Raw genomic sequence first — 26,073 nt, 5'->3', positions numbered from 1 at the left:
TTTGCTTTGAGTCTCGTAATTAAATCTGAATGTTATAGTTACTTATCTCATTAAAATAGTTAACGGACATGGATACTCCGGTTAGGGCTGAAATAAGATTAGATACTAGTATATCTATATCCATATTTATTTTATTTGATGGATATGGATACTTCGGTTAGGGCTGAAACAAGATTGGATACCAATATATTTATATCCATATTTATTTTATTTAATGGATATAGATATTTAACCAAGATCCTGTATAAGTACCCAATATCAACTCAGCGAATAACCGATGTGGGACTAAACACACGCTCGCACGGGTTCTCACATACTCTCCCCGTTCAAGCCCTGACGTTTTCGTTAGGCTAAGGGTTAAAATCTATTCAAATCTAATCACAAACACCACGATTGGCTCGTGGTCAGCCCCAATGGATCCGTGCTGCAGTGTCCCCTAGTCCACATAGGTTATAGGCCGGGTCCGCTCTGATACCATTTGTAATGACCCAGGATCTCATCCAAAATGACTAGCCGAAAGTTATTATTTGGGTTCCTTGATCCTGTATAAGTACCTAAGATCTACCCAGCGAATAACCGATGTGGGACTAAATACATGCCCGCACGGGTTCTCACAGCCTCTACTACAATGATCGAGTAGATCCGGGGCCAGCACAAATCTGACGATGGGCACCTGCTGCTATAGAACGTCCATAGGCTAACGAGGATTTGTGGCGCTTTCCAAACTACTTATGTTTACCAGAAGGTGAACAGAACTGTCAACTTAGTTGGCTCCTTCGTTACTCAGCATTCGGATGGAGTCCTCTGGAAGACCCATGGGCTGCCTCTACTCCTCTACCACAACTTTTTTTTTTCTTTTTTTTTTTATTGTACTCATGGATCAGTATAATCCACCGTTCTACCAAAAAATAGAAAAGTAAAATAATATTTCTTACCAAATCTATTCCCTAGCTAAAGGGGGTTAGATTTTATTTATTTATTTATTTTGACAGATACGATTCTCTACTATAAAATAATATTTCTTACAAAATCTATTTCAGCCAAAGGGGGTTAAATATATAATATGGATTATTATTATATTGTTATTTTTGGCGAGATATCGTCAGATATTTCAACGGTCAAAGGTCCGAAGTTGAATTTCGGCTCCCCTAACATGGTGAGCTTACCTCCCAACGGCGGTCCGGGTGCTGGCTCGTGCGTCCCTGCCAACCCTGCGGAAGCGGTGTGGATATAAATATCACCTGGCGGTGACAGCAAAACGGAGAGAAACGGTGACAGCAAGACCATGACCTATGACTTTTGCCCATCAGTTCACACGTGTTCCCAGTCTCAACCGTCACGATAAAGTCCGTAGATTTAACGCCACGACGTCAGACCGCACGTGCGAATACCACATCACTCTCTGAGGATCCCAGTCCCCGTTGTCCTCCGCCTATATAAATTCCCTCCCTCTCTTCTTTTCGCTCCCCTCTCGCGTCTTCGCCTCCCCCGAGCCCCTTTTGAAGTCACCCAAAAAGGAAAAAAAAAATCAGAAAAATCCCTCAGAAAATCCCAAAAAGATCGATATACCCTAACCCTAGCGAGGGCTTCGCCTCGTTGTTGATCCAACGCTTCTTCTCCTCGTCGTCGTCTTCGATCGTGCTTCCTTTCTACTCCGGCGGCAATGGCGAACATGGCTCCCGCTCCCCTGGCTGGCCCCGTCCAGCCTTCCCCGCCGCAGATGTCGCCGACGCCGGTGCCGAGCGAGGCGTACATCAACGCCTCGCTTTACGTCGGCGATCTCGATCTGTCCATTACGGAGGGGCAGCTTTTCGATCTTTTTAGCCAGGTCGGGCCCGTCGCCTCCGTTAGGGTTTGCAGGGACCAAATCCGCAAGGTTTCCCTCGGTTATGCTTACGTCAATTTCCATACCGCCCAAGACGGTAAGACCGATCGAATTGTTGATCTTTATCGGTAGATTTTTAGGGTTTCTATTGTGTTCTTATTGTTTTTGATCGGATATTGGATTCTTGATGCTTGTTGCCCGTCTGCATGTTTGCATGTCCGAGTCCAGGTCTTAGTTTTATAATCGATCATGATTTTTAACTCATTGGCCTACTTCATTAGGGAAAAAAGAAGTTATTTTGTTGTCTGATTATCTACGTGTTTTGTTATAAATCGGACTTCTTGTGTTTCTGGGGTCTTGGATTTTTAAATTTAGCCTGTAATCCATATTACATGGATTTTTCTTGGTATGGATTCGAAGCCTTTTTTTTCCTTTTTTTTACTAAGATATCTTCAGAAATTTGGCTGTGGGTTATTGGCTATGACTGTTTCGGCTACATAACAATGAAATCTGAGATCTTTGTTAGCTAAAGTGCCACATGCACAATTTAAAAAGCTGCGAGCCCTGTATAAATTTGCACTGCTTAATGCAGCACCACCTTGAGTGTTTGCGGCTTTTATGTTTTTGTGATACTTGTAGACTTGGAGATGGAATAAAACTTTGTATCATATTGGATTCGTTGATTCTGATTTCTCTACAATGTCTGAGAATTAGAACCTTTTTATGTATGATTCAGATGTTATGTTTTAGGAGATCATTGAAGATAATTTAGAAGGCTTATTCTTTCTTTATCCTGTTTGGTAATGAAATTGTAAGATTTTTCCAATGACAGAATTATTAGAGTCCAATTTATAATTCTGCTCCCAGAAAATCAAGGAGCTGAAATATATTTTCGTGGATAATATCTATAGAAATTGGAGATTCCTGGGTTACTTTTCACTAGAAAGAGGTGAAAAAGTTGAAGCTGGAAGATTCATTTAGAAGTTGGGTAAGCTTAAGCTTGATTGAGGTTTTGCAAATTTATTGGCAAGTCTGAATTGAGAGGCATTTTGCGGAAACATAATGTGAACATTATCTTTTGTTTGTGTAGTGGACTCTCTTAAATTAAATAAGGCTTTTATGCTAGAGTAGCAAGGATGGTCAAGATCCCCTATGGGAACGCTTAAACCAGCAAGAAGCCCTTTGATTGCTGTTCTGGGCCAAAGTTAGTTTGATTCATTTGGGTTCTAGAGGAAGGTTTGGGCTGTGGGATCAGGCTTAAGTGGAAAGCAGTTAAGTCATTTGAAGGTGATTCACTGTTAAGTTAGGAAGGTTTTTCAAGATATTTGTAGGAGCTCCAAGACACCAAAGCATTTGTCCTTTAATATATTTATCTCTTTTTGTGGAATGGCATTAGGGCTTTTTTCCTCCCAGATTCGAAGTTGTACTCAAATTATGAACCATAGGAGGTCTTTAGTGGTCTATTTAAAGGAGATGCCAAGGTGGCTGGTTTTTTTGACTTGGGAATGGACATCTAGCAAAGGAAATCAAAAGAAGAGCCTAGGTTAATGTTCCCTTCTTTGTCAATATTTATTTGTTCTATTTTTTCTCTTGCTGTTTTCATCGTCGTCATCATCATCTGTTCTTCTTCTTGATATAGGTTACAAAGATATGGATCGAGAATACTAAACTACTTCTTCTTCTCCATCTTCTACATGAAGTGAGAATACTAAAACTTAGCATAGGGTATAGAAAGATATGAATTGAGTCTACTAAAACCTAATACAGGTTACCAAGATATGGATTGTGAATACTTAATAAACGGGAAGATAGGGGTGGGAGTGTGTTGTAACACAACTTTCTATTGCATGGTTGACATTATAATTCTAAAGAATTAGTATGCTATATAAATGTGCAAGATCATTTGAGAGCCTGAATTTGTCAATATGTGAGTGAATCTAAGGAGCAAAATATGATTAAAGTATGGTTTTGATTTCAGAACTAATTTATACCATTACCTCGAGGTCAATCCAATGTGACTGCCAAATCTGTAGCCTAGACAACAATGCAGAAGGGGCTTGACATAAAACCAAAAAGACTTTTTGGCAGAGTGGAGGTCACCACCTTATTGGCTTGACATAGTTTTTTTCTTCTTTTAATTGTTCCGGACTTTATAATTCCCCATTCCTCCCCTAAAACCATTTCTCGGCTTGTATCTCCTCTCCATACTTTATTTTTCCACCAACATCGAACAGGTTGAGTGGAGGACAATGCAGCATTAACTGATGCTGTTTGAGGTGCACACTTTTGCAAGATTTTGTACCTGCTTAGTCTCATAGACAGATGTTTATCTTTATTTGTGTTTTTCTTCTTTTATATTTTAAGCTACTGCCTCGTTCAAATAAAATAGAGCAAACAGTGTCTTTTTTACTATTAAAAGCAGCTACTGGATTTTGTAACTGATCCAAGCATGGTTGGTAAACCAAAAGAAGGAAAATGCATACAAATTCTTTGTGCAATTATCTACATGTTTATTTGTTATTTGTAAATTGGTTATTGCAGTTTATTGGTAGGACTACAATATACCTCGTTCCATGGAGATTTTCTGTAAGCACCTACGCTTGCTCTTAGTACCTTATAATTTGTGTGTTCTTGCAGCTAATCATGCCCTAGAGGTTTTGAATTTTACGCCAATAAATGGGAAACCTATCAGGATTATGTTTTCGCACCGAGATCCTAGTATTCGAAAGAGTGGTTATGCTAATGTATTTATCAAGAATCTTGACCACTCGATCGATAACAAGGCATTGCATGATATATTTGTCTCCTTTGGTACTGTCCTTTCCTGTAAGGTGGCCATTGATTTTAATGGTCAGTCGAAAGGATATGGCTTTGTGCAGTTTGAACGTGATGATGCAGCTCAGAAGGCTATTAATCAACTTAATGGGATGTTGATCAATGGAAAACAAGTTTATGTTGGTTTCTTTATCCGTCGTCAAGAAAGAGAATCTGCAAATGGAACTCCAAAGTTCTTTAATGTATATGTAAAGAATTTGCCTGAAAAGTTTACTGATGATGATTTGAAAAATGAATTTGGAGCATTCGGTGAGATCACCAGTGCAGCAGTTATGAAAGATGAAAATGGAATTTCTAGGGGATTTGGCTTTGTAAATTTTAAAGACTCAAGTGCTGCTGCTTCTGCAGTTGAGAAATATAATGGAAAGGCTTTACATGATAAAGTTTTGTATGTTGGAAAAGCACAGAAAAAATCTGAAAGAGAGGCTGAGTTGAAGGCCAAATATGAACAGGAGAGAAGTGGAAGAATGGAAAAACTTCAAGGGTGTAACTTGTATTTAAAGAATCTTGATGATAATGTTAATGATGATCGTCTTAAAGAGCTGTTCCGTCCATTTGGCACTATAATTTCGTGCAAGGTATGATTATGCAGATTTATACATTGATTTATAATGAACACTTCGTCTGGAACTTCATGTAAGTTTATTCTGTATTTTTATTCTTTCCAGGTCATGGTGGATTCACAAGGCCAGAGCAAAGGTTCTGGTTTTGTGCAATTTTTTTCTCCAGACGAAGCTAACAGTGCTGTAAGTGAATAATCATTTACAAATTATTTATTGTTTTTTTTTCCTTTGTGAGATTATTGAGATGCATGCAATCTTTCCTGCTAAGCTACATTTGACTTTGAACATTGTTCAGATAAATGAAATGAATGGCAAGATGATAGGAACGAAGCCTTTATATGTTGCTGTGGCTCAACGTAAAGAGGAGAGAAGAGCAAGGTTGCAGGTGCATGTTGCTTTGTTACTAATTTACTAGTGCATCAGTACAGAGCTTATTGGTAACCTATAAGTAGGATGACTATATTGTTTCCTTGGCTGTTTTTTTCCCGATTTTTTGATCTTGTATAATTTTCCCTATTCTTGTCTTGCTTATACTTCTTATTGAAACTCTTCTTTGGTAATGGGTTCTGGTTAATACATATCATTGGGGTTCCTGTTTGTGTTATCGTCCTTGAGAATTTAATTTGTCTTTCTTAATATGTTTGTTTTTCGATCTTTGTTTCTTTTACAATCTAAAATAACATCCATGACATTCTAACCATGTATTAGGAATTTGCTTTGCAAAAAAATTATCATTTTCAAATCTTATGTGGTCATGGCTGTGCAGAGTGGATTTTGTATTTAGATCTGAAACTGTTTGTTTTTAATATGACATAAAGTCAAAAACATAAATGAATGTGCATCTTTATGGGGATATTTATTTATTGATGCAGGTCCTTTCTATGGCTGGGCAATTGTTAACCATAAACGCATAGTTTTCATGGATCCTACTTAACCATAAATTAGTGCCATGCATAGTCTTCACCTATCCCGTAACCTTGTAACCTGAAAATCCAAGGCCTCCTTTGAGGGACTTTTTTTTGTGCCGAAACTGCACTTGCTTAACCATTCCTACATCTGATTGGACTTATCTGTCATTTATTTTTTGGTATATTGCTTACAAGTTTCCCTACAACTCACTTTCTTCTCATCATATCATCATTCTGCTCAGAAGTCAGTTTTAGCATCATCATTGTACTACCGTCACCGTATGCTCTCCTGTCCCTATTTTAGTGTTTGATATAGACATCAATGCACCATAGCCTGTCTGTTGTTTCTCCAAAAGGTTCTCTAGCACCTACTCACTCTTATTGGCATTTGATGATAGCTTAAAATTTGAGAGTAATACTTCAATATCCCCATCTGTTTTAACTTTCAACTCTAATTGGTACCATTATTATCTTCCATCTTCCACATAATTGATTTAATTTTAAAAAATGTTTTCTGTTGGAATCTTTTATCATTTTTATTTTTGTTGCTTTCTCTGTTATAGACATATTCTAGATAAAGCTACATTTTAGGTCCCCTGCTTAGTTATGCTTCATTTAGAGCTTTGCCACCCACAACTTATAATCCCAATTTGAAATATCCAGGGGGTGTTTTTATTATAATTTTTTCTTACATTCCTTTATTTTGAATTCCTCGCTAATTAATCTCGCTTGGCTTTTTCTAGATTGATAATAAACTTTTTGGGCATGATGCAAAAATAAACTGCTTGTTTAATTCTTATGTTGACCATTGTTTGGTTTATCTCACATTGAAGTTCATAGGCATTAGTAAGTTCATTTTTTCAATGGGAAACAATATTATCGGAGCCAAAAGCTAATGCTAGCGCAATTAAATATGCCATTTATATATTGATAATTTTATCCTCTAAAGCAAATCTCTGTTTCAAACTTTTTTACTTAAATACAATAATGCCATTTAATTCCTAGGCAAACACTTTCCCCTGCTCATCAGGGTAAGATGGGATGTGGATTCATTTTGTACCAAGGTTCGTCATCTCGGTCCTGGACCCCATACTAGTACTATCTTATTGTGTCGGTATGCCTGATATAGAGACTGATTTGGCTTACCGATACTCGGTACACTCCCATACTACGTGCCAATTTGGTACCGGTATGGTACGGTCGATATGCACCGGTACCGACCAGTACGGAAATATTGTTTTGTACCATATATTGTGGTCTAATTTGTACCATCAAGTAGGCCCTTGATCCAAAGATGCCTTTGCCAAGGTTCATGCACTAATCCGAGTATTGGTGTTGGATACTTGAGAACCATTGTTAAGATGTTCCAAAATTTGAATGGACTGTATCTGTTATTTTTTTTAAAGCTACTTGTTTTATTGTTGGCTAACGTCAATTAAAGTTGCTGTGGTGTCCAATAGACAATTATTTCAGGTTGAAGTACAATAAAGCAAATTGCATATGGATGATTTAATTAGATTTGTGTTGCTAATGGTCTAAATTTATTGTCTTGATTGCATGGAATGATGTTTTGTAAAGGGATAATTGTGTTTTTTCTATTCAAACATCTGGGTTGGTCACGGGGCATGGTCCCATGCAAGTAATCCTAGTGCTAGACCTTGTAATGGTCCTTCCTCTCTCATTAGATTTTCCTATAAATTGGTCCACTGAGCTGATAAGCCTAAGTTGGGGTGTGCATGTCTGTGGTTACTCCATTTGTGCAAGCGTCTTCTTTTTTTCTTTTTTCTTTTTTTTTGTGTGTGTGGGGTTGGGGGGGGACAGATATACCTGTAGGGGGCCGTAGCACCGCGGACATGAATTGCTGAGACTACCAACTGAGCTGATAAGCGTGAGTTGGGGTGTGTGTCTGGTACTGTGTTCGTGTGTGGTGTGTGGATGGGGAGGGGGTGCGGGGAGAGAGAGAGAGAGAGATGCCTGTGTAGGAGTCCGTAGCATCATGACTATGGAGTGCCAAGACTACCGCTCTCTCTTTCCCTCTTCTTTCCAATCTTCTACCTGGCCACACACCTCTGAAAATTCTATATTTTCCCAGAATGATATACATCTCATCCAGGCTCTTTTCCTCTTCCTATTACTTTTGTTCTCTCCTTTTTCCTTTCTTCTGTCTCTGCTCCCTTTTCTCCCATATGGATGATTTTATTAGATTTGTGTTGCTAATGGTCTAAATTTATTGTCTTGATTGCATGGAATGATGTTTTGTAAAGGGATAATTGTGTTTTTTCTATTCAAACATCTGGGTTGGTCACGGGGCATGGTCCCATGCAAGTAATCCTAGTGCTAGACCTTGTAATGGTCCTTCCTCTCTCATTAGATTTTCCTATAAATTGGTCCACTGAGCTGATAAGCCTAAGTTGGGGTGTGCATGTCTGTGGTTACTCCATTTGTGCAAGCGTCTTCTTTTTTTCTATTTTTTTGTGTGTGGGGGTTTTTTTTTTTTTTGGGGGGGGGGGGAGACAGATATGCCTGTAGGGGGCCGTAGCTCCGCGGACATGAATTGCTGAGACTACCAACTGAGCTGATAAGCGTGAGTTGGGGTGTGTGTCTGGTACTGTGTTCATGTGTGGTGTGTGGATGGGGAGGGGGTGCGGAGAGAGAGAGAGAGATACCTGTGTAGGAGGCTGTAGCATCATGAGTATGGAGTGCCAAGACTACCACTTTCTCTTCCCCTCTTCTTTCCAATCTTCTACCTGGCCACACACCTTTGAAAATTCTATATTTTCCCAGAATGATATACGTCTCATCCAGGCTCTTTTCCTCTTCCTATTACTTTTGTTCTCTCCTTTTTCCTTTCTTCTGTCTCTGCTCCCTTTTCTCCCTTCTCCCTTTTTTGGCAGATCCTCTTCCCCTTTTCCTTTCTCTTCTCTTTGCCCATATCCTCTTTTTGCAGAACTCTGTTCTGCTTCTTTTCTTATTTGTCATTCCCTTGTTCTTTCCCCCTCTCTTTTTCTTTTTCTTCTAGTTCCTATTTTTTTCCTGCGCTTAGATCTGGAAACTGATTATCATGTTTACACTGCCACACCACTCTGAAGTTCTATTCCTGCTTTCCTGAGTAAACATGTCTGCTTCATAAGAAATTGATTTACTGTGTTTAGATACTTCCATTCAGAAGTGGAGAGGAAGTTTCTGTTATCATCTTATGCCGCACATGTTGAATTCATGGCAATCCTTGAAATGCTTTCAATGATGTTGTCATTGATCAGTCATTTTCTCAATGTGTTTAATAATCATGTATTGCTCTTCTCGTTTGCTCTTTGCTTCAGGATTTATTGACTTAAGAATTTCAAGTGCCATTTAGTGTTTCTCAATGTTAAGATAATTTTGAATGTACTTTTTAATATGTATGTGTGTATGTACACGTGTGCATTCACATGTGCCCACACACACTAGTGATGTGGTCGTACAACTTGTATTTCTGAGGCCATGTATTTCTTTTGCAGGCTCATTTTGCACAGCTTAGTGCTCAGGGGACTATGACACCTGCAATGCCCTCTATGCCCAGCTACCACCCTGGTCCACCTAGGCTTGCCCCACAGCAACTTTACTTTGGTCAGGGTGCTCCTGGTCTCATTCCGCCCCAACCTGCGGGCTATGGTTTCCAACAGCAGCTTATTCCAGGAATCCGGCCTGGTGTTGCCCCTAACTTCATGATGCCTTATAACCTTCAGAGGCAAGGACAACCTGGACAAAGGGTAGGTGCTAGGCGAGGAGTGTCCCAGCAAATGCAGCAGCAGCAGGTACGAGTATTTTCATTGAGCATTCTAACCTTGACTCATATGAATTCTCTATGCTTATGCTTTTATCTGAAGTTTCTGATGCCAGTATACTTACTCGAAAGCCATCATACTTAATTTGTAATAAGAAACCTCTCTTTACTCTTTTAAGTGTTGAGATCTTTCTAGGATAACCTTATTTAGTTTTTGCCAATTAAATGAATTCCTCACCTAATATCTAACTTTGTCCAGTTCTTTGGAACTGCTTGATGATGCCCCCCCCCCCCCCCCCCCCCCCAAAAAAAAAAAGCTGAATCAATTTATATGGTCACCCATTTTGCTCCTAGGCTGCACTAGTAGCATTTTTTTTAAACATAGGACCATTTCTGAGCAATATTAAATTTATTATCTTATTGATATTATAGAATTGGTGATGGTCTTTTGAGTTAGGAGTGTAAAAGGACCTGAGCTTGAACAAATTTGAAGTGTGGTTAGGACAACAATAACAATTCTTACTTTTGCATCAACTGCCTTGATTTCCGATGTGGTTTCCCCATTATCTTTCCATTACACAGGTAGCAGATCTGTTGTGTAACTCCCGCTATCATTACTTGTATATCTGGTCATAATTGCTGTTAAGATTATGCATCGTCATGATGGATCTATGCAACTTTCTTGTTCCATCGTGAAATGACGGATAAGAGTGTCGTATGAAGAAGCCCTTGGTAAGAAGGCTTCCACCTTGAGCTGCTTTTGGAGGAAGGGTGTTGCCCAGATAGACAACCCAAGAGGGGGGGGTGAATTGGGTTTTTAAATTAACTTAGCTAATTAAAACTTTGTGGATGATTAACTAAATACTATAGCCAGTTATTTAATTAAAGCTAAGTGCTGTGAGTAATGTGTGGGGAAGAAGATGAGAGACAATGCACTACAAACACAAAGTTTTATAGTGGTTCGGAGCTAACCCTTGCTCCTACGTCCACTCCCCAAGTCTCACTTGGGAATTTCACTATAACCCCCTTGGATTACAGCCGGTTGTTTTGCAAGCTCACAACCGAACTTGTTGTTTTACGAGCTCACAACGAACTCGGTCGGTTTTCCCAGGCTCACCGACTAGAACCAACCCCGATTGTTTTCCCGGGCTCACAATCAAACCCTTACACTCGTTGGTTTTAAACCGGCTCACCAACCAACCTTAATCCCCTTGATTCAATCCTCCGATTGAATCAAGTAACTACACGAGATAGAAGAAAACAGAAGATAGCTTCTCAAAAAGCAGATTTAAAACAATATAATCGTAAAGGAGTTAGAAGCCCTCAAACGCTTTTAAGATGGTGAAGAGGTGTGGCTTCTGGAACTCCGGTCTCCTCTTGAAAGAGTGATCGACTTGAAAGCAGGAGGAGGAAGCTTTGAATGCTGGGAAGATGTTGGTGGAGCAGTAAATGCAGATCTTCCCTTTTTCTCGTTGAAGAGCACTTAGAGAGCTTGAAGACTTGAATGCTAGGAGTGGAATGTATGTTATCTACCTTGCTACAGTCTTCTGTGGCTATTTAAGCCAACCCCCACGGAAACTAGCCGTTACTCTGCTTTTTCTGGCCGTTCTGCACACTCTGCGCAGCCTGACAATGTGACCGTTGGTGGGTTGGAGTCGACTCGCGCGATCAGGAGTCGACTCGGCTGTAGCAGGAGTCGACTCGAGCTTTTCCGGAGTCGACTCGGCAACTGTTCCCAGTTTGAATTAAAGTAGCCGTCTTGACTGGGAGTCGACTCGTCTTGACCCGGAGTCGACTCGCCAACTTCTGGCGCTGACCTGGCAATTTTGGAGTCGGCTCATCCTCTGTAGTCCGTGGATCCAAATTTGAATTTTGTCCACTCGAGTCGACTCGACTGTCCTGGGAGTCGACTCGAATCTCAGAGCCCGAACTCCCGATTCTCTGTCTTTTGGCTTATCCAGTCTTGGAGTCGACTCGAACTTCCTTGGAGTCGACTCGGCTCTCAGTTTCCGAAAGTTGGTCTTCTGCCTTTTGACGTGAAGCTTGTCTTGGAGTCGACTCGAGCTGTCTGTGAGTCGACTCGAATCTCAGAGGCAGTAACATGGTCTTCTGTCTGTCGTTGGTCGCACAGTCTCGGAGTCGACTCGCGTACTGCTGGAGTCGACTCGAATCTCAGAGTCCATAAAACGCTCTCTGACTTTTTCTTTGTGTACCGCTGGGAGTCGACTCGCGTTCCACTGGAGTCGACTCGAATCTCAGAGTCCATAAAACGCTCTCTGACTTTTTCTTTGTGTACCGCTAGGAGTCGACTCGCGTTCCACTGGAGTCGACTCGAATCTCAGAGTCCATAAAACGCTCTCTGACTTTTTCTTTGTGTACCGCTGGGAGTCGACTCGCGTTCCACTGGAGTCGACTCGAATCTCAGAGTCCATACAACGCTCTCTGACTTTTTCTTTGTGTACCGCTGGGAGTCGACTCGCGTTCCACTGGAGTCTACTCGAATCTCAGAGTCCATACAACGCTCTCTGACTTTTTCTGTGTGTACCGCTGGGAGTCGACTCGCGTTCCACTGGAGTCGACTCGAATCTCAGACCTGAAAAAACTGCTCTTCTGTCCTTCTGTCTGTTTTCAGTCGGAGTTGACTCGTACTGATCAGGAGTCGACTCGAGCTCGTGCCAGTGACCTTGATACGCTTGGAGTCGACTCGTGATACTCGGGAGTCGACTCGAGTCTCAGACATTGGTTCATGCAGACTTCTTAACTTATCCAAAATACTATGAACCAAGTCTAGAAACACTTGGACAGGATTTTCACTGAAACACTCAATTGAATTCATTAGTAATCACAAGATATACTCAATTGCTTTGAGCTCATCAAAATCAAATGGGGTTTTAATCAATCACTCCACAATCTCCCCCTTTTTGATGATGACAAAACTTTGAGTATATGTAAAATGAATTGCTCATAAAACAATGAAGTAAAATCCATAAATGAATTCAAATGTCTGATAATTTAATTTATCCAAGTTTGAAGGGAGTGAAACATTAAATTTCGGAGTTAAAGCTCCCCCTTTCATTTGGAATTATATAAGCCTTCATATTATGCAATCAATTGTTTGGCTTATATGTCATTAATGTTTTAGCTTGATTAAAATTCAGATTCTCCCCCTCAACATATGCATTCAACTATATTTTGATTTTCTGAATTTCCTCTTCATGCTTTGAAGTTTTTTTTTTTTGAACTGAATTTTATCTTTAGAGGGAAAATCTGTCAATTTGTTCTTGAGTAGGATTCAGCTAATCTCCGAATATCCCTTGAATAGATTCTGGAGATTACTCCATTAGGAGCCCCAAAAGAGAGATAATGAGCCTCGAGGTACCGAATCCACTTAGAACAAATTTATGTGTGTTTTTAAGAGTTTATCGTTTTATTTATTTCCATTAATTTTTTTTACATATTTTTTAATATTTCTCCCCTTTTACATATTTTATACTTACACATTTCTCCCCCTTTTTGTCATCATACCAAAAAGGAGGTAATCATACACAATCAATGGCACAAATGGCACAGTCAATCATCAAATGGCACAGAAATGAAGATAAGATGTCTACTCATTGTATTGATATGAAGGTGAATACATTTGAGCATACAATAGGTAAAGCAAGAACAATACAAAAGAAGACAAAACACAACTCAAAATCATCTATGACCTCCTCGAGGATGTGGCTCCCCCTCTCGAGGATACATCTCCTCCTCTGGAGGATGTAGCTCCCCCTCTCGAGGATACATCTCCTCCTCTGGAGGATGTAGCTCCTCCTCTGGAGGATGTGACTCCTCTCAATCGGCTCTGCTCCATGAGGAGGGCGACTGCCTCTGTAACATGGCCCAGCTGCGTGATAATAGACGTGGTGGCTCTGCTATGTGTAGTGGAGAGCTCAGTCACCGACGTCTGAAGCCCAGTCACCGAGGTCTGAAGTGCGTCCAGCTTGTCGATGAGCACATTCGACAAGCGCTCGGCCCCCTCGGTGGTGGTGTGCATGTCACGGTGGATGTCATCCCGCATCCTCCTCGTGGTGCTCGTGACCTCGCTCATGCTGTGGAACTGGGCCTGCACCAGGGTCCTAATGTTGTAGATCTCCTGCCGCACCTCAGCCGTCATGTCTGTCACGGCTGTCAAAGATGGGACCAATGCTGAGGATGGAGTGGGTGCAGGAGTGGGAGCTGGCACGGAACCTCGGAGCTCCCGGAGTAGCTCGTCCCTCAAATCTCGGACGATCTCCTGCCGCAGCTCCTGGAGCTGCTCTGGATCAATACGGACCTCCATAGATGGTGGAGCTGAGGAGGAAGGTCCGGCAGAGGTGGTAGGAGCAGGAGGAGTGGATGGAAGGTCTGGATGGTCTGGGGACTCTGGGTAGTCAGAATCTGGCTCAGGACTGGGTGATGGTCTGGTGGTCTGAGCGGTGAGAGTGGACTTCCTAACCCAGATCCCTTCTCTCTTCCGAAATTCCATCCTGTGCATGGTCCCCGTACCCAAGCGATCAGTCCATCGCAAGGCACGAGAGGGTTCCTTCTCAGGAATGGAAATTTCGTACTGCCTAAAGAGAAGAGTGAATATCATTCCGTATGGGAGGGAGAGCCTAGGTCTATCCAGGGGCTCACACATATACCTATAAATGAGCTTGGGGAAGTTGACCGGGGTGTCCTGAAGAATGTAAGACATAATAGCTAGGTCCCTCTCATTCACAAAATCAAATCTCCCTGTCTTAGGAAAGATGGACCTGGACAAAATGCTCAAAAGGATTCTCACTTCAATAGGAAGTGAGCTAGCAGATACCTCATCTAGGGGAGACTGAGGTGGATGCCCTAAGACGATCGTAAGGGCCTCAAATCTATCCTCAGGATGTGCAGGAGCCACCCCTACTAATGGAAGGTGGAGGATATGGGCAATGAGGTCCTCTGTGACACGCAATGGGACACCTAATACCGTGCCCTCAATACCTCCATCTCTCCGATGGACGGTACTGTAAAACTCTTGAACTAGGCCAGGATAGGTGGGAAGGTCCAAGGTGAGGAAGTACTCTAGACCCTGGGCTCTAAGCCTATCGCCTATGGTGAATCCTTCCCGGGAGAGATAGTCGAAAGTGACATACCTCCCGGAGGTGACGGCCTTCCCGGCCAACGGCCTAACATGAACCACCCTAGGCGGGGAACGATCCGGAGGAGGTTGCCTCGCGGGATCGTGCCGCGCCTTGGAGCGCCGCTCGGGACCGGTCACGGGACGGGACCTCTTTCTAACAACTCCCTTGCGAGGCATCTTGACCTAAACGAGATGAAAACCTAGAGAACGAAGAAGGATCGATAGAGGAAGCTCGGGACTGACCTGAAAAGACCTAGGAACGGACGGAAACTCAATGTCCGGCGAAGAATCGACGGGAAAAGGGCTTGGAGACGATCGAGGATGACCTAGGAGTCGGCTCTAGGGCTTTGTGAACAGTGGCGGCTTGAGAAAAAAGTGTTTGCGAAACGACAAACCTAGGGTTAAAAAGTCGGATCCCGACTGCGAGTCGACTCCCCTGAGTCGCGAGTCGACTCGACCTCGAGTCGACTCCAGAAAATGCGCGAGTCGACTCTCCTTATGCGCCTGTAGACTTCGAGTCGACTCCCGACAATGTGCGAGTCGACTCCCCCTCAGCTGCCAACTTTGCGAGTCGACTCCCCCAAATGCGCGAGTCGACTCCCCCTTAGGAGCCGCCTCTGAAACTTACTCGAGTCGTCTCTAACCTTGGCACGCACTTAAAAATCATGCTATAACCGTGCCAAATGAGGGAAAATCACCTAGTTGGGATCTGATTTGATGATCATTGAATAGAAACTCTATTTTAACCTCATTTTAACCATCAAAATCAATTAATCTAGTGGAAACTCCCACTAGGATGGGTCAATCACTCCTAGTCCCCTTCTAAGTACACTGAACCTCTCTTCACTTAGGGGTTTTGTGAAAATATCTGCTAATTGATCATCAGTACAAACAAATTGGAGAGTCACATCACCATTCAATACATGATCTCTTATGAAGTGATGTCTTATCTCAATGTGTTTAGTTCTTGAGTGTTGAATTGGATTTTTAGTTAGGTTTATGGCACTTGTATTATCACAATTAATGGGGATTTTATCTTGTTTAATGCCATAATCTTCTAATTGTTGTTTAATCCACAAGATTTGAGCACAACAACTTCCGGCTGCAACATATTCAGCTTCTGCAGTGGATAATGCAACTGAGTTTTGTTTCTTGCTAAACCATGAGATTAGGTTTTCTCCTAGAAATTGACAAGACCCGCTGGTACTTTTTCTATCAAGCTTACATCCAGCGAAGTCTGAATCTGTGTACCCTATTAAGTTTAGGCTAGATTCTTTAGAGTACCACAGCCCTATGTTCTTAGTTCCTATTAAGTATTTAAAGATTCTCTTAACTGCAGCTAGGTGTGATTCTTTAGGATTAGCCTGATATCTAGCACACATGCACACACTAAACATAATATCAGGCCTACTTGCAGTAAGATACAGTAAAGAACCTATCATACCTCTATAAAGTTTTTGATCTACAGATTTACCTGATTCATCTTGGTCTAACTTACATGATGAGCTCATGGGGGTGCTGATTGACTTGTTTCCCTCCATATCGAACTTCTTGAGCATCTCCTTGATATATTTGGCTTGATTGATGAAGATGCCTCCTTCAGATTGTTTGATTTGAAGCCCGAGGAAGTAGTTCAGCTCTCCCATCATGCTCATCTCAAACTCACTCTGCATCAAATCAGCAAATTCCTCGCAGAGGCGATTGTTAGTAGCACCGAAAATGATATCATCAACATAAATCTGTACTAATAACATATCCTTATTTTTCTTTTTCAGAAATAATGTTGTATCTACATTTCCCCTAGAGAATCCATGTTCTAATAGAAATTTACTAAGTCTCTCATACCATGCTCTAGGTGCTTGTTTTAGACCATAAAGTGCTTTGTTCAGTTTATACACATGATTGGGGTATTGATGATTTTCAAAACCAGGAGGTTGTTCCACATATACCTCCTCATTAATAAACCCATTTAGAAAAGCACTTTTTACATCCATTTGATATAGCTTGAATTCCTTAGAGCATGCATATGCTAATAATAGTCTAATAGCCTCAAGTCTAGCTACGGGAGCAAAGGTTTCATCAAAGTCTATACCTTCTTCTTGATTATAACCCTTTGCTATTAGTCTAGCCTTATTCCTTATAACAATTCCATTTTCATCTAGCTTATTTTTATATATCCATTTTGTACCTATAATTGGATATTCAGAAGGTCTCTCTACTAGATCCCACACTTTATTTCTAGTAAATTGGTTTAGTTCTTCTTGCATTGCATTTATCCAATTTACATCATTTTCGGCTTCTTCTATATGTTTGGGCTCAAAGTGTGAAACAAAAGCTAGATGGTTATTCAAATTTCTAAGGGATGCTCTAGTCCTAACGGGTTGGGATGGATCATCTAGAATTAGTTCCTTAGGATGCCCATGAGCATACCTCCAAGCTTTAGTTAGCCCATGATCCACTATAGGCTCTTGGTTTGATGATTCTCCTTCAATCAACTTTTGATTATCATCTTGTAATCCCATCTCATCTATCTTTTCTTCAAGTATTTCAATATCATCATCAAAATTAACCTTCTTACTAGATGAGATGTCACTAGAGTCATCAAAAACAACATGTATAGATTCTTCTATAACTAGGGTTCTTTTATTAAAGATTCTATAGGCTTTACTAGTTGTAGAATAACCTAGGAATATTCCTTCATCAGATTTTGGATCAAATTTTCCTAGATTATCTTTCCCATTATTATGTACAAAACACCTACATCCGAAAACATGAAAATAGTTAACCTTTGGTTTTCTGTTTTTCCACAGTTCATATGGTGTTTTCTTTATGATGGGTCTTAATAGAACTCTATTTAATACATGGCAAGAAGTATTAATGGCTTCTCCCCAAAAGTACTTAGGGAGGTTACTTTCACATAACATCGTTCTAGCCATTTCCTCTAGGGTTCTATTTTTCCTTTCCACAACTCCATTTTGTTGTGGTGTCCTAGGTGCTGAGAAATTATGGGTTATCCCCTTTTTACTACAAAATTCATCAAATAATTGATTTTCGAATTCGGTACCATGGTCACTTCTAATAGCTATAACTGAGGACTCTCTAGCATTTGTTACTTCCTTATGGAACTTCTTAAACATAGAAAATGCTTGATCCTTATGCGCTAGAAACATGACCCATGTGTACCTAGAGTAATCATCTACTATAACTAGACCATATTTATTTCCACCTAGGCTTGTTGTTCTAGTTGGACCAAATAGGTCCATGTGTAGTAATTCTAGAGGCCTAGAAGTAGAGACACATTTTATGGATTTAAAAGAGTTTCTAGATTGTTTGCCAAATTGACATGCTTCACATATTTTGTTCTTTTCAAATTTTAATTTTGGCAAACCTATCACGGAGTCTCTTTTAACTAGTTTAGTTATTGTGTCCATGCTTGCATGACCTAACTTACGGTGCCATAACCAACTAGCATCATTTTCTTTAGTTTCATTAACAACTAGACATTGGTTATGTTTTGTAAGGTCTTCTAGATCTACCACATATACATTTCCACGTCTCATCCCTTTAAAAACTAAACTATTATCATTAGTATTTGTTATAATGCACAGTGATGGTTTAAACATAACATCATATCCTTTGTCACATAATTGACTAATGCTTAACAAGTTATGCTTAAGACCATCAACATATCTAACATTATCTATAAAAGTAGAAGGGGTGATTTGAACTTTACCAATACCAATGATGTGACCTTGGTTGTTGTCTCCAAACGTCACAGCACCTCCCTTCTTAGCTTCAAGGGTGAAAAATTGGTCTTTATCACCCGTCATGTGCCTTGAGCAGCCACTATCCAAATACCAGCAATTTTTGTTGACCTTGGCTGCAAGACACTCCTACACAAGCAAATCATGTCATCTTAGGCACCCAAGTTTTCTTGGGTCCTTCATGGTTAGTCAAGTTGGTTCCTTTTGGAACCCATACCCTTTTAATTTTTCTTTTAGTTTTACTTTTCCTAAAATTACATACATTTGCTTTATGGCCTACTGTACCACAACAAAAGCAGGTTATTTTCTTAGTTTTTGTTTCCCCAGCTTTAACAAAGAAGTTACTAAGAAGTTTTTGCTTATTCTTTGGTTTATATCCTAAACCGGCTTTATTAAACACTGCACGTTGACTATTTAGTATCATGTTTAATTTTTCAGAACTATAGGTAAATCTTTCAACTAAGGGTTTGTATTTGTTAAGTTCTTTAGTTAGTGTCTGATTTTCGGCTTTTAGATCATTAAGTTCTTTAGTAAGATCCTTATCTAAGGTTTGTTTATATTTTTTAAATTCTGAAAATTTCTTAGTTAGTTTTTCATTTTCTTTAGTTTAGGTGTTGGTCTTTTGAGTTAAAAGTTGGTTGCTTGTTTTAAGTTCTATATTTTCTTTGGTGATTAAATTCTTATCCTTAACTAATTTATCGTATTTATGTAGGTATGATTGATTAGTTATTTTCAGTTCTTTATTCTTAAGATTTATAGTCTTATATTCTACCATTAATTCATTAAATGCATCATAAAGTTCATCAAATGAAAAATCATAGTGCGTATCGGAAGTTACCTCATTTTCGTTGGCCATGAAACAAAAATTGGCCTTCTCTTCTTGTTCTTCATCCGATGATGAAGATGATGCGTCGGAGTCCGATAGGGTGGTGACAAGGGCTTTCTTCTTCTTCTTGTACTTGCTGCTCTTCTTTAGTAAGGGACACTCAGCTCGGATGTGTCCCGGCTTTTTGCACTCATAGCAGCCGGTCCCCTCACTTTCCCTTTCCTTACCTTTGTCCTTGCGGTAGGAATTTGAGGGGCCTCTCCTTTGATGATAGGACTTCTTGTGGTTGATGAATTTCTTGAACTTGCGCACAAGAAGAGCCTCACCACCATCTTCCTCATCTTCTTCTTCTTCACTGCTGCTGCTGCAAGACAAGTCCTTGTTAGAAGAAGTAGATTTTAAAGCTATTACCTTTTTCTTATGGGAGGACTCTTCCTCGTTGTGTTTTTTCATGGTAAGCTCATGCGTCATAAGGGATCCAAGGAGCTCTTCAAGTGGAAGCTTGTTCAAGTCTTTAGCTTCTTGGATTGCCGTCACTTTAGCTTCCCACGACCTTGGTAGACACCGAAGGATTTTCCTGACAAGTTCACTGTTAGTATAGTTCTTGCCAAGGCTTTTTAGGCCATTGACAATATCAGTAAACCTAGTGAACATGCATGTAATTGTTTCGTTAGAGTCCATTTTAAATAGTTCATATTTATGAACCAAAATATTTATTTTGGACTCTTTCACTTGATTCGTGCCCTCATGGGTCACTTCAAGTCTGTCCCAAATCTCTTTTGCAGAATTGCAAGTAGAGACCCTATTGAATTCATTACGGTCTAAGGCACAATAGAAGACATTCATTGCTTTAGAGTTTAATTGTGCCTTCCTCATGTCATGTTCATCCCAGTCCATTTCAAGTTTAGGTACCTTAACACCATCTACGTATATGGATGGGATGTATGGCCCATTTACTACAATGGACCACATCTCATAGTCTTGGGCTTGGATGAATATTCTCATCCTAGCCTTCCAGTATGAGTAGTCAGATCCATTGAAGAAAGGGGGTCTTTGGGTGGACTGACCCTCAATGTGAGAAGATCCAAATGGGGTTGTCATTTTGATCTTTTAACTCTTGAGTGGAAGAGTTTTTGGCTCTGATACCACTTGTTGCCCAGATAGACAACCCAAGAGGGGGGGGTGAATTGGGTTTTTAAATTAACTTAGCTAATTAAAACTTTGTGGATGATTAACTAAATACTATAGCCAGTTATTTAATTAAAGCTAAGTGCTGTGAGTAATGTGTGGGGAAGAAGATGAGAGACAATGCACTACAAACACAAAGTTTTATAGTGGTTCGGAGCTAACCCTTGCTCCTACGTCCACTCCCCAAGTCTCACTTGGGAATTTCACTATAACCCCCTTGGATTACAGCCGGTTGTTTTGCAAGCTCACAACCGAACTTGTTGTTTTACGAGCTCACAACGAACTCGGTCGGTTTTCCCAGGCTCACCGACTAGAACCAACCCCGATTGTTTTCCCGGGCTCACAATCAAACCCTTACACTCGTTGGTTTTAAACCGGCTCACCAACCAACCTTAATCCCCTTGATTCAATCCCCCGATTGAATCAAGTAACTACACGAGATAGAAGAAAACAGAAGATAGCTTCTCAAAAAGCAGATTTAAAACAATATAATCGTAAAGGAGTTAGAAGCCCTCAAACGCTTTTAAGATGGTGAAGAGGTGTGGCTTCTGGAACTCCGGTCTCCTCTTGAAAGAGTGATCGACTTGAAAGCAGGAGGAGGAAGCTTTGAATGCTGGGAAGATGTTGGTGGAGCAGTAAATGCAGATCTTCCCTTTTTCTCGTTGAAGAGCACTTAGAGAGTTTGAAGACTTGAATGCTAGGAGTGGAATGTATGTTATCTACCTTGCTACAGTCTTCTGTGGCTATTTAAGCCAACCCCCACGGAAACTAGCCGTTACTCTGCTTTTTCTGGCCGTTCTGCACACTCTGCGCAGCCTGACAATGTGACCGTTGGTGGGTTGGAGTCGACTCGCGCGATCAGGAGTCGACTCGGCTGTAGCAGGAGTCGACTCGAGCTTTTCCGGAGTCGACTCGGCAACTGTTCCCAGTTTGAATTAAAGTAGCCGTCTTGACTGGGAGTCGATTCGTCTTGACCCGGAGTCGACTCGCCAACTTCTGGCGCTGACCTGGCAATTTTGGAGTCGGCTCATCCTCTGTAGTCCGTGGATCCAAATTTGAATTTTGTCCACTCGAGTCGACTCGACTGTCCTGGGAGTCGACTCGAATCTCAGAGCCCGAACTCCCGATTCTCTGTCTTTTGGCTTATCCAGTCTTGGAGTCGACTCGAACTTCCTTGGAGTCGACTCGGCTCTCAGTTTCCGAAAGTTGGTCTTCTGCCTTTTGACGTGAAGCTTGTCTTGGAGTCGACTCGAGCTGTCTGTGAGTCGACTCGAATCTCAGAGGCAGTAACATGGTCTTCTGTCTGTCGTTGGTCGCACAGTCTCGGAGTCGACTCGCGTACTGCTGGAGTCGACTCGAATCTCAGAGTCCATAAAACGCTCTCTGACTTTTTCTTTGTGTGCCGCTGGGAGTCGACTCGCGTTCCACTGGAGTCGACTCGAATCTCAGAGTCCATAAAACGCTCTCTGACTTTTTCTTTGTGTACCGCTGGGAGTCGACTCGCGTTCCACTGGAGTCGACTCGAATCTCAGAGTCCATAAAACGCTCTCTGACTTTTTCTTTGTGTACCGCTGGGAGTCGACTCGCGTTCCACTGGAGTCGACTCGAATCTCAGAGTCCATACAACGCTCTCTGACTTTTTCTTTGTGTACCGCTGGGAGTCGACTCGCGTTCCACTGGAGTCGACTCGAATCTCAGAGTCCATACAACGCTCTCTGACTTTTTCTGTGTGTACCGCTGGGAGTCGACTCGCGTTCCACTGGAGTCGACTCGAATCTCAGACCTGAAAAAACTGCTCTTCTGTCCTTCTGTCTGTTTTCAGTCGGAGTCGACTCGTACTGATCAGGAGTCGACTCGAGCTCGTGCCAGTGACCTTGATACGCTTGGAGTCGACTCGTGATACTCGGGAGTCGACTCGAGTCTCAGACATTGGTTCATGCAGACTTCTTAACTTATCCAAAATACTATGAACCAAGTCTAGAAACACTTGGACAGGATTTTCACTGAAACACTCAATTGAATTCATTAGTAATCACAAGATATACTCAATTGCTTTGAGCTCATCAAAATCAAATGGGGTTTTAATCAATCACTCCACAAAGGGGATATTTTTAAGAGAGAATAATTTAAAAGGCATCCCTGACACCCACTTATGATAATGTTCCTTTTAGTAAAGCACACTGAAGGACATTTTTATCCGAGCAACACATTTGCATATCTTATGATTCAATGTCAACTTCTTGTGGATATGCTCTCCAATTTACAACTAATTAGGTTCTTTGATTAATCTCTCATATCCAAATTGGATATGTTCATTTTGAGATTGACCTTTATTTGACTACCTTCAGCGAGACTTCTGAACAACTTGGATAACTCCCTTAGGATGACAAGCATAATGGGAGAGATGATTTAGTCCACTTCAGATACGTTGCTACACTTATTTCTTTTGATTGGATGGCTTGTTACAAATTGATGGGCATGATAAATTGCATGGGTGTGCATGTGCCTGTGCGTGTCCATGTCTGCACCTGTGTGATTATTATTTTATGTCGAACATGTTTATCTTCACTTTTTAGTTGGGATAATATCTCTAAGATGGTTATCAGGCCTAAAGCTTGGCCCTTGGAATTAGCAGCCACCTGGCAGGCGAAAACTTATAAAATGTTTAATTTGATCAAATCATTATGAGATGTTGTTTTTGTCTTCATTATGTAACTGCTAACACGATTGTTTCCCTCATTCTGATTATGTTATCACATTCCTGGAAATGTTTTCACTTTGCTTCTTTAAGTTAAATGTTTGCTATCTCAACTTGTCTCTACCAGAAAAATGAAATTGTTCTTGTAGTATTATGATTTGTTCTGCCAGTTTTTGTTTTTTTACTTGATCTTTCTGATACTCCACTTTCTGCTTTCAACTATGATTGACTCATGTTTCTCATCTCCTGTTTATGATCCATGGATTCAGTTGATTCAGCGTAATGCTAATCAGGGCTTTAGATATATGCAAAGTGCTCGTAATGGGGTTGATCCAACAATGATACCTCAGGGTCTGATGGGTCCAATGATGCCTTTGCCACTTGATGCAAGTGGTATGCATGTCGCTCCGATGGATGCAGTCCGATCTTCACCAATTCCAATCACAGCTCTTGCCTCTGCTCTAGCTTCTGCAGCTCCTGAGCGTCAACGACTGGTAAGATGCTTCAACTTGTTAAGTCATGGGCTGACATAATTAGTCAGGAAGCCACTAGTCCTTTTACTAATGCATGAATATTGAAATGCAATTATATGTTGGTACAGTTCTGTCAGTGCCAACCAACTTTTCTTTCATCCTACAACGTTATGTGTTTAATCAATTGCTCCAAATTATTCGACGCTGTTTAGACTCTAGACGCTCTATCCTCAAATAATCTTTCATTTATGGAATTTCACAGTTGAAAATAAGCAGGAAGAAAGGAAGTTGGAGAGATTTGGGGTGTTTTGGATTTCCAAATCCCAATTTTTCAGGGATAAGCTAAATCGCCTCTCAAATGATACATTGTCCCAAGAAAAAGGATTTTAGGGATCAAGTGGATTGCAGAAATCTCCAAATTCTCTTCTTCATTTCCTTAATAAGAAATCTCTTCTGATGACAAGATATGACTTGGACAAATTTGTCCCCCATCCGAATAGGTCCTTATTTCTTAAATTTCAATGCACAGAAAAATCCAAAAATTCAAGAACCTATTGCATAATTTCAGATGATGATGGTAACTGGATCTAGGGATAGATGTGATTTTGTTTAGATCTTGAAAGTTTATTTTATGCATCCATACTCCTGAAGTCAAAATTGCAGGTGTTTTTGATTGTTACCTTTTGGACAATATATGATGCACCTAATTGTCATAAAAGTTTGGGCAAGGCTGGTTGCTCTGTTTAAGATTAGGTTCCCATGATCTCATTGTAAATTTTGCATCTGTTCCTGTTTTTAGTGTGATCCTGTTCATTTAGTTCACTAAAGCCGATGGTCTCATTTTTATTGGAAGCGATACAAACTGGACTCCACCTGCAATTACACTTTACCCATTGGCTTATTTATTCTTCTGGATTTTCAGATGCTGGGTGAGCAGTTATACCCACTTGTTGAACGTGTTGAACGGGATCAGGCTGGCAAAGTGACTGGAATGCTCCTAGAGATGGATCAAACTGAGGTCCTCCACCTTATAGAATCTCCAGACGCACTCCAGAAGAAAGTTGCAGAAGCTTTGGAAGTCCTACGGTTAGCACAATCTCCAGGTTCAGATGCTGCAGATCAGCTTGGCTCATTGTCCCTGAATGACTAAAGTTATCTGTCTTCTTTAGATGGCTATCTATCTTTAGTTAAGAGTTGCTTCATGACATAAATTTATTTTGGATTGCTTTATTCCATTTAGGCTTTGGCACCTGCAATGCCAGAATTTTTGGGGATTCAACATGGTACAAGCAAGGGGCAGCATATGTACTTGGGGGTTTTTATATTATTTTCTTCCGGTTATTATTGTTTTTCGGGTTTGTTTATTAGTTGGATTACGTATTGTGGACAGAAGTCTGGGGTTGATGGTTTTGCTATGTGTGGATTCTAATACTAGTTATCTTGTTCCAAATTTTATAGATGATTGGATGTTATATTACCTCTTACCTCCCTGATGTTTTATATCTCGGGATAAGCTTTGAACATCAGAAGCGTCGACAGTAAAAATATATGTGCATCAATATAAACTTGTAGTTCGGCTGTGTTCCAGCAAGCTCCAATTTTCGCTCTCTTGATGTTCTAATCTTTGGGTGCTGCTTTACGAAAGGTGGTGCAATAACATTAATCTTGATCAAACATAACATGCTTAGGTTGCACCATTAAATGTGGAGGATGAGAGTTCATCCAGGAGCAGTTGGCTTCAGTCTCTGGGTGACCCTGGATCCATATTGCTGGTGGGCTGGCTTGGATGTGAGATTTGATGGTTCGCTTGCTGATTCCGAGTTTATTTTCAGAACCTCACCCGGCTGAAGATGGATACCATAATAGGATCCTCCTCTATTGTTCCTGGGCTCCCATTTGTGGAAGTGTTTCGACTGTTTTTTCTTCGGAATTAGATGTTCTTTATTAGAGGCACGTTGGTAGTAGCAGCAACTGTTGTAGGCGTCATTCTCACCTGGAGGCATTACCAAAGTACTTCCATCTAAAATTTTGGGTCGCATTGTTTTATTTTGGCCGTAGGGCGGCCCTAGAGAATGACCTAAAGGCTTTCAGCC

The 26,073-nt window shown here is 40.9% G+C and overlaps 1 protein-coding gene across 1 annotated transcript; it reads left to right on the top strand.

Moving 5' to 3' along the window:
• The first annotated feature begins 1,308 nt into the window (after positions 1-1,308).
• On the top strand, positions 1,309-25,457 carry LOC103709767 (polyadenylate-binding protein 3). Its single transcript, XM_008795266.6, has 7 exons — positions 1,309-1,922; positions 4,463-5,238; positions 5,329-5,406; positions 5,519-5,608; positions 9,629-9,925; positions 23,777-24,001; positions 24,903-25,457. The coding sequence occupies exons 1-7, from the start codon at positions 1,664-1,666 to the stop codon at positions 25,128-25,130; spliced, it is 1,953 nt and encodes a 650-aa protein (XP_008793488.4). The 5' UTR covers positions 1,309-1,663; the 3' UTR covers positions 25,131-25,457.
• Positions 25,458-26,073: the final 616 nt, after the last annotated feature.

This window comes from Phoenix dactylifera, chromosome 5 (genome assembly GCF_051530095.1).
Source record: "Phoenix dactylifera cultivar Ajwa chromosome 5, Ajwa_hap1_PhDact_Kaust_v1.1, whole genome shotgun sequence".
In the NCBI taxonomy this organism is placed as follows: Eukaryota; Viridiplantae; Streptophyta; class Magnoliopsida; order Arecales; family Arecaceae; genus Phoenix; species Phoenix dactylifera.
Note: the sequence above shows the minus strand (reverse complement) of the source record. Positions and strands in the feature narration are given on the sequence as shown.